Source organism: Alligator sinensis, unplaced genomic scaffold (assembly GCF_000455745.1).
Source record: "Alligator sinensis unplaced genomic scaffold, ASM45574v1 scaffold481_1, whole genome shotgun sequence".
NCBI lineage: Eukaryota > Metazoa > Chordata > Crocodylia > Alligatoridae > Alligator > Alligator sinensis.
In genome coordinates this window covers 619,644-629,198 of record NW_005842201.1, presented here as the reverse complement: position 1 = coordinate 629,198, position 9,555 = coordinate 619,644, and the positions used below count along the sequence as shown (strand labels likewise).

Sequence of the window (9,555 nt, the reverse complement as noted above, 5' to 3'; positions counted from 1 at the left end):
GGAATTTGTCAACATGGTGAACAATTTGTGCTCGTTTTTTACAATTCTTACATACATGGCGATGTGAAATTACTCAGGTTTTTTTATTCTTATGACCCATTTATTTTCACAAAGTGGAGGCAAGTCTTCCATCCACAAATTTTATGAACATCTTTTTTGTTTGTTTGTTTGTTTCCTCCTTCAGGCAAGGCACAAAGAATTCAGACTAATAAATCTTTAGTAATTTGATTGATCCCAATTTTTTTTTTACATTAAAAGTACAAAAACAGCTGTAATGAGATGGATATAAATACAATTGTTAAAGTATTTCTATGATACATAAAATCAGCTATGAATACAGCATGACAAAACAGAATTTAAAATAGGCCAGGATGTACAAACTGTTTACCATAACTGCTAATTAGCATGTTCGATATGAACACATTCAATCAACTATATAATTAATATATTAATGTTACCAGTCTTCTACTCTTTCACTTGAAAGCATTTATGAATTCCATAACAAGTAACAGAACCTGCCAAAAATGAGGAAGATCTCAGACAAGAATTACTGGGGCAATCTGACAGCCCTAAATGACAAAGAGACACTATCAAAAATAGCATAATGGATTAAAATGTTACATTTAAACAAAACACTTCTAAACTCATTTGCCTAAGAAAACATGGAAAACTAGTAACAGATTCAAAATCATTTTTCCTTCTCACACGGATAAAGAATTTGGGTGCACAATAGCTACAAGGAGTGTTGCCACTGTTATAGAAAGCAATATTTTTAAACCTATGTTCACATTTCTTAGATGATAAAAAGAAAGATAAGGACAACCATCCAAGAACTTATTTACAAATTATTTTTCCCCATTTTTAAATGTATAAAAAACACCCCCACCCATAAAGGTAATGCACAATGCAGGTCTAATACAGTAAATCATTACAGCAAAAGTTTAATTAAACTAAAAGGAAATTCTATGAAATAACATTTAAAGGAACATTGTCAAGTTAAAAAAAGTTATGCAGTAGTAACTATTAAAAAGTCAACATTTGCAAACTATCATACTATGATATCCAAGACATTGATTTCATTAACAGCTATATAATTTGTAATAGAAAAATCCAGTATATGATTCAATTAGTTTGATTGTTTTATTGTTTTTAAAGAACAAATTTTAATGGTTATCTAATATGTAAAACTACATTCTGTTACGACAAAAATGCAAAACAAGAAAATCCAGATTCTAGCTCTGCTGAGGCAAGCAGAAAACAACCCCTTCGCATTAACATCTCAATGCAATATTTGAATTATCAGATTATAAACTGTTTTACTATCAGTTGCTTCCACTGACAGGTAAAAAAAAATAAAAAAATCACAGGAAACCTCTGTTCTTTTTTTGTTTTAAAACAAGTTCTTTTTCAAAAAAGATTAAAGAACAAATGTGAATTGACAATGTCCCTTCAAATCTAAACAAGTGTAAGAATCTTTTAGGTCATCAAAAAGCCTAATCTTTTAGTTTTGCAAAATCTACCAAAGAGTAAGGCAGCATGCATATTTAAAATAAAAAAAGAAAATTGTTTTTTTACAAGACATTTAAATAAACAAAAGGCAAAAATATATGTCCCCTGTCAGAGCATTCTCATAAAACATGGACTTACAGGACACTGAGCTATGTTCAATGTTTATACAAACAACATTCCTACAAGTATCCATTCAGTCAAGAGACCTTTCAGTGTTACCTAAATTATTTAAATTTACAAGACAGACATAAATAAAGCTGTGAAAACAGGCAAATACAGTACTGGTCTATCATTCAGCACAAGCTGGTTGGATTCTTTCACCTTGAAACTCATCACATTAGAATTGTGTGGAGTCAGCCATTCTTCAGACCTAAAAATAAGATTAGGAGAATTAGGTTCTGATGTCTATTTACAAATGCTTTATAGCACTGATTCAAAATACTGTAGAGCCCCGTTTCGGATTCTGCTAAAGGAACACCAATTACCATTGAGTGGAAATTCCTAGAACAGGCCACAGTCTTTAAGGTTATTTTTTATGATGACATCAGTTACAGCATCAAAAACAAACTGCACATTCTTGGTATCCGTGGCACATGTGAAATGAGTGTAAATTTCCTTTGTATCTTTTCTCTTGTTCAGATCTTCAAATTGACACTGAATATATGCAGCAGCTTCTTCGTAAGTATTTGATCCTGCATGGAAGAAAAAAAAGGTATCCATAGGTAGCAAGTTTAAAATGAAGTAGCAATATTGTGTAGACCTGAAAGCCACTTTAGCAAAATGCTTAGCATAAGCAATGTCATTTTTTGCCTTGAAATAATTAGTGTAACAAACTACACGTAAGGGCCAGTGAGTTACAGTGACCTTTTTATACAATTCACGTCAGCAAAAAGTTAAAAGAGGATGTGGTTTAACAGTCCAAGACTGTAGGATACAGCCAGCCTGGCAGGAAAATGACCACTGTGAAAGATGACTGGTGAATATTTATGACCTGTGAAACATACAGAACTGTAAAAAAAGATGTATAAAAACCTAGGAAAAAACTTAAAGTTGGAGAAGAGCAGCACACAGGAAAAGAAACAACAATGACCAAACCCTGGGGAAGTGACAGATGCTTGGCGAATTGAACTGTATCCATCAGAAAACTTGTCTGAGAATATTATATTGACTGTTAGGGCTTGCTTAAAAGGTTAAGTGTTGCATTAAAAGCCTTCCTTAAAATATTGATATTGTTTGTGTGTTCATCAATAAATTAGGATTTGAGACCAGAACAAATCTCACTGATCAATTCATTTCCATTCATCACACCCCTTCCATAAATTTAGTACAACAAATGCTATATTTATGGTGTACTTGAAATGAAGTCATCAGCTATTCTTAAAGAAGCACTGGAGAATTATTTAAATATGAAGAAACTTATACTGGTTTATGGTTCCATCACAACTATTGTTTTAAGCTATAGCATATAGCCTTTGCTGAAGGGTACATCCAGAAGTCTAAAAACTCAAACCAACTTTACCTGAAGGAAAAATGGTTGGTCAATTAAGGGGTTATAATTAGTCCACAAACAAGCAACATTTCCTTCCATGACACCGCTGTAGGTGGGCTGGGGCAAGGCAGGACACTTCTCTCATTCTATCTGCTTACTTTCAACTCTTTCAAATACCTAAACTTGTTTATGGTCTATTTCCTCTTTCTTTTTCACTCCCTTCAATATTTCCTGTACAACATTACAGGAATTCATTGTATAGCATAAGCTATAGCATATAGCCTTTGCTGAAGGGTACATCCAGAAGTCTAAAAACTCAACTAACTTTATCTGAAGGAAAAATGGCTAGGCAATTAATGTTGAATGAATGTTAAAATTACTATTGAATTTTGCTAGCAGCAGTCTCCTGAATAAAATCACTCCTTCCTTCCAAATAAACAAACCTTTATTTTTGTATTTACACACATTTTTTTAGTTGCATATAGAAGCCCTCACACAGACATTTATCTTACACCTCAAAAACCTCCTATTAGGTTCAACCTCCTATGAGCTAAACGTTTGTGTGACTTTTTGAAATGGTATCCAAACCTTGTACCCATTTAGAAAAATGGTTTAGGCATCCGTTTTCAATATATTGTTCATATAATTTTTCCAGTATTATTACACAGGTTTTTTTATTCCAATTAAATATTGTAATGTTTGGTTAATGTTATCAATTAAACTGTCCCAGCTAAACAACACTTTACAATATATCTACTTATTGCTGTAAAGACACTGAAATTGTCAAATTTAGGAATAAATAGAGGGGAAACTTTTCTATCTATCTATCTTTCAGCTAAAGTTAACTATACTTTGGAATATTTTTAGACTAAATTGTGACTTTTCACACTGTTACTGGCAGTAGTCAAGAGATAACAAGTACTGCCTATCAAAAGCACTCCTAGTCCACAATGAGCAATTGTAGCATTAAAACCTCTTTGCTTTACTCATATTGACAGCTCTAGAAAGCTTATGGGAGTGAAAGCATAATTCAGCTCATACTTTAATATACTGATGCAGAGCGAAGAGGGGCGGGGGAACGTGGAGCTGTGGCAACACAGGGTGGTGGGTGGCAGCAAGCTTTCCCTGTTGCATGAGAGCTTTGCCTCCCCCCTCCCACATGTGGCTGGCCAGAAATTCCGGTTAATATTGTGTTCTGATTAATTAAATGCTGGTTAACACAGCTTTTACTGTATATATGTAAAAAAAAGTAAATGGTCCCATATATATGTAAAATGGGCCCTCCTAACTGAACAACTTTGGACCTCCAAATAGAGATGCATTGTTTTTACTGGCTCCAGCATCACAAGCAATAAAAAACAACTTCTGTAAAAAACAACCAACCAAACAAAAACCCCCTCAAGTAACAGAATACCTGCATATTCAGGGTAGCAAATAGTGAGAGGACTCCTTTTGATTTTTTCTTCAAAGAGATCCTTCTTGTTTAGGAAAAGAATAATGGATGTATCTGTGAACCATTTATTATTGCAGATGCTGTCAAACAATTTCATGCTCTCATGCATCCGATTCTGTAATTTAAAGGATACTCTTCTGTTAGTGAAATAAGGAAATATTTGATTTAACAAGAGTCAAACCACTAATATATTACATCAGACCAATGGTTTTGCATATTGACTCGTGGAACCTGCTCCGAGTGACGTGTGAAATTGTGGATACAAACATCAATGGACAAGGAACCCCATGCTTTTGGGTGGGTTCTCACAAATTCTCCCCCCTTCCACTTCACCTTCATCGTGTTATAAATGTAGTTTTGCATAACAGTTAATAATTTTAAAACTTAGTTTCTTTTCTGTACACAGTTGCAAATATTAAGAAAAATCTTTATTAAATAGAATTCAACGGCATTCAACTGAAAACTGGTTACTGTACAACTGCTCTTAGAGAAGCTGGAAATCAAATATGGCACATCTATTTTCTACTATTTCTACCACCCACTCAAAGTAGATGATTACCACATTTACTCTCATACTGTAGGCACCTTTTCCCCCAAAAATCTGCCCTCCAAAACTGGGGTGCACAATATAAGCAGAAAAATTGATTTTCTGTCCAGAATAGAAGCAACCCACTTCTATTCCACAAAGCTTTATATAAAACACTAATTTTGATACGAAAATATAGTAAAAGTTATTTTTCAGGTGGTTGTTGGTACCATATTTCAACATACCTATATCAAATTTGCTCTCCTTTTTCATAGCCTTGATGTTCCACTAATCAAACTACAAACTCTTAGGGCTAACCTTTCTCTTTACTGTCTGCAAGTTGTTACTGGTCTCTTCTTTCCCATTTCGAAAGAGACTCTTTAGCTCTTTTCAAAATCATAGAGCACCCATGGAAACCAGTCTTCAGCAGTAGCTAGGATCTCAGCTTTTAGTTGCACAGAAAAAGGGGTGCAAGTAAACTAAAGATTAGGATCTGCCCTTGCTCTGTGAAGCCAGCATTCTCCAAAAAAAAAAATCTTCTTTCTCCATTCTGCCTTCCCAAAAGCAAGGCACAAATGTTATTTGGGGGTGGGTTGTATGAGAGAAAATGAGGTATTTATTTATGGAAAATAACATTAGATTTACGCATTAAGATGCTTAACTTTTCTTTCAAACTTATTTAGTTTCCACCTCTCTGACAGTTTTTTCCTTCAAAACTATAGTCAATTTACCATTTCCTCATCTTCAGCTAGGACCAAGTCATAATCACTAAGCGCCACACAAAAGATTATTGCTGTAACACCCTCGAAGCAATGAATCCATTTCTTTCGCTCTGATCTCTGGCCTCCCACATCAAACATTCTGAAAAACAGGAATAAGATTTACTGAATTCCAGTCTACTGAATCCTTCTAATGAAATTCTAGAGATCAGATTGCATTAGTAAAAACAACCAGGTACAGGCAAGGGTAAAGTTATTCAAACTTTGAGTGACATCCTGTAAACTACTTCAAATAAACCCTCAAAATCCTTTAAGATAGTATTTTACATTACACATTGCAAAACTAGAGCAAATCAATTTCCAACTTATTTACAAGTAAACAACTTGCACCAGATTTCTTTTCACCTGTCACAAAGTGGCAAAATATGCAGCAGAACTTAGCTTTACTAAGTGTGTTACCTGAATGAAGAGTTCTTTAGTTTTTTTTTTTTTTAGTTAGGTGAATATAATATTTATCTAACGAGACAAGAAAACCACCTGTTTTGTTACACTATGATTTAGGGATGTGCATCTAGCACAACAGCAGAGAGGGATCTTGGGGTTGTAGTTGACTCCAAAAGGAACACGAGTCACCGATGTGATGAAGCAATAAGTAAAGCTAACTGTGCTCTTTCTTGCATAAGTAGGTGCATCACAAACAGGTCGAAGGAAGTGATACTTCCCCTCTACGAGGCATTGGTTAGGCTGCAGCTGGAGTACTGCATCCAGTTTTGGGCGCTGCACTTCAAGAAGGATGTAGGTAACCTAGAAAGGGTTCGGAGGAGGGCCACTCATCTGGTTAAAGGCCTACAGGAAAAACTCTACAAGGACAGATTGAGGGACCTGAATCTCTTCAGCCTCCGCAAGAGAAGGTGATCTTGTGGCCATCTACAAACTCATCGTGGGGGGGAGAGAAGGGAGACAGCAGGAAATACGGAATACAATGTTTACCAGGGCGCCCATTGGGGCAACTAGAAGTGGCCACAAACTGAAGGAGAAAAAATTTATATTGGACATCGGGAAAAAATTCTTTACCGTGAGGGTTGCCAAAATATGGAATATGCTTCCAAGGGAGGTGGTGCTGTCCCGTCATAGATTTCATAGACATTAGGGCTGGAAGGGACCTCGGAAGATCATGGAGTCCAGCCCCCTGCCCAAAGGGCAGGAAGTCAGCTGGGGTCATTTCTTAGCGGTGTTTAAGAGGAGACTGGACAAAGACCTGGCTAGGGTCATCTGACCCCAGCACTCTTTGCTGCCTAGAGCATTGAGTCAACTTTATGATCTAATAGGTCCCTTCCGACCCTAAAACCTATGAAATCTTGTAAATTCTGAAGCAGTTTCACTGCTTAAGGAAAGCTTACATAAACTCTAATTTTGATCTGAAAATGGAGTAAAAGTGATATTTCAGTTTTCTGTGGTTACCATATTTCAACATACCTATATCAGATTTGCTCAGTCTAAAAATATTTTTTTTTTCTGACTCATCCCTTGCAAGGTCAACCTGGAATCTATAAATCAAAAGTTGGGATTTTTCATGTGCATCTACACAAGATGCATCACTAGACCTTAGCCAACAATTCAGTTGCTCATTTTAAGAGAAAAGAATTGAGTTCTTTCTAGGCTGTATCTACTTTCAAGAGCGTTACTTACAAGGGTTAACATTTTGATGCGGCACAAAATAGAAAGGAGAGGTACTTCCCCCCCCAGTAAATTGCTAAGATGGTGACAGTGTGAACCCTCCTGTAGGTATATATGCACTTTATGATGAGATTTTTCCTTCATGATTCAACTAATCAAAGATCTTTCACATGGGAACTTCAACTGGGTCCAGATTATGCTGAGAAACGAGAATTGAGGAACAGGTCTTAATAGATGGCTTCTTGTTTTGTGGAAGGACTTCTTCAACTAGAAAATTCTTGTCAGTGGTACTTAGCCAGGTAGCATCCCACCCATGAGGTGCAGCAATTGCAGATACAGAGGCAGTATTTTACCCCTATATCCTGCAATATCAAACCAAGGCAAAATACAGAATGATGCAAAGACAGATGAATACATTCAAAATTTAAACCAGCCAGAAGCAATAAGCAGTTCAAAATGATCTTTGGACCAAGTCCTTCACATCTGCAAACCGTACAGGCGGACACCCGAAAGTCAAATCTGAAGCTGGCTCTGATTTTGGAATGTTAACAAACACTTGTTTGATAAATTTAGCAGTTCAAAAGGCACCCCGAAGCTGTCCCTACAACAAATGCCCCTCATGGTCAGGGAGGGAGGGATCTGGGGGGCATTTGTTGTAGTCTCCCCCCGGAGGGGGGGGACTAACTGGGGAAAATATCTGCATCCAGCTGTGGGGTATAAACAACCACAGAGACCACAACTCTTCCGGTCTAGGAGAAGCCAGGACAAGGGATCTGAACATCAGTGGAAGTAAACAAGGGTCTAAGCTTCTCTTCTATGGAGAACAGTCCAAGGAATACCTGAAACGTTTACCCCAGGATTTCTTTGTAGCTGATTAATGCCCACTGATGGAGCTGGATGAAAGCACTGAAGTTTCAGTACTACCGTCAATGTGGGTTTAACTTCCTGAAAAGAGACTTATCTCAAATTTGAAAAGCAGGTCCTGAACTGGCCAATCCCATATCCCCAGATGGTCTTATAAGACCATGCTACATCCTTCAAAAAAAATTAGAGGGGCAAAAAAACTGGGTGAGGAGTGAAAGAAAGAATCCTTGACTCTCTGCAACTTACTTGTTAACTATTATTTTCAGGCCCCCTTTACATATTATATGTATTACACAACTAACTGGTTAACTGTGCAGTGGATCTGGACTGGCTACACATGCAAATTAACTATCATGTTATAAAAAAGTTCCATCCAATTTTAAAGTTAGAGCTGGAAAATGTATAACAACTTTATAGCTGGTTTCTATCCAGCTTTCATATGTGCATTTAGTAAGCTATGCCCCTGTGGCTGGGAGCCCTGTCAGCTGACGGGACTGCCAGCTGCAGGTTGCACCATGAGCTTGTGCAGCTGAGGAGCCTGCTACTTGCCAGTGCAGGGAGAACCCAGGTTGGGGCTCCCCCTTCACCAGTATGATTCGATCTGATGCTGGATCCCACATGGCTCCTGCCATGCGCATCTGTCATACTTCAATTTGATTAGCTCTTGCGTATAAGCATCCAAAAAGTTCAGAACATTCTCTCTTGATGAAGAGCTAAAAATAACTCTTGAAAACATCAAGGAAAATGATCTCTGCATATGGAATATTACAAACACCCAAACACCTGTTCCTCTATAGTACTAATTTTGAAGTAAGTTAGGTATAAAAAATAAATAAATAAATAAATAAAATCGGAAACTCGAATCTTTTCTGGCTAATGCATCAACCAATGCCCTTTTGCAGGGCCACATGCAACTTCCCACCAACTTGAACATATCGTGTGAATCTACTATTCGTCAGTTTACAATGGAACACACTGTTACTCATTTCTTACAGAGTACAGAAGAAAAAAAAAATCTCTAATTATACTTTAAAAACACTCATGATCCACCGGCTCATAATTGCCTTCTACAAGTCATTACACCAGTCAAAACATCTAGACTTTAATGCCTTCTGGTCACTTCTCCCTCCTGCCCATTTCACCTTCTTTACTAGATGCAGAGGAAGAGGGAGAATCATTAAGATAGTTGAGGAAACCCCTTTAACAAGTGCTTTCTGGGAAGTTTTTACATGCTTTTGGAGATGTGTAAAAACGCTGCAGACTAGTGAATAATGTGTGTCTTGGGGACTTCACAAGCAGAAACTGGGTCCCTTTCCCT

General features: G+C 36.9%; 1 protein-coding gene across 1 annotated transcript in view; it reads right to left on the bottom strand.

Annotated features, from left to right (window-relative positions):
• Positions 1-238: 238 nt before the first annotated feature.
• GNAI1 (G protein subunit alpha i1) overlaps positions 239-9,555 on the bottom strand; it is a 45,116-nt gene continuing 35,799 nt past the window's right edge. Inside the window, exons 6-9 of the mRNA XM_006026622.3 lie at positions 5,709-5,838; positions 4,413-4,566; positions 1,995-2,201; positions 239-1,879 (exon numbers count right to left, since the gene is read on the bottom strand). Coding sequence (XP_006026684.1) covers positions 2,011-2,201; positions 4,413-4,566; positions 5,709-5,838 — 475 coding nt within the window. The 3' untranslated portion in view covers positions 239-1,879; positions 1,995-2,010. The remainder of the gene's footprint in view (positions 1,880-1,994; positions 2,202-4,412; positions 4,567-5,708; positions 5,839-9,555) is intronic.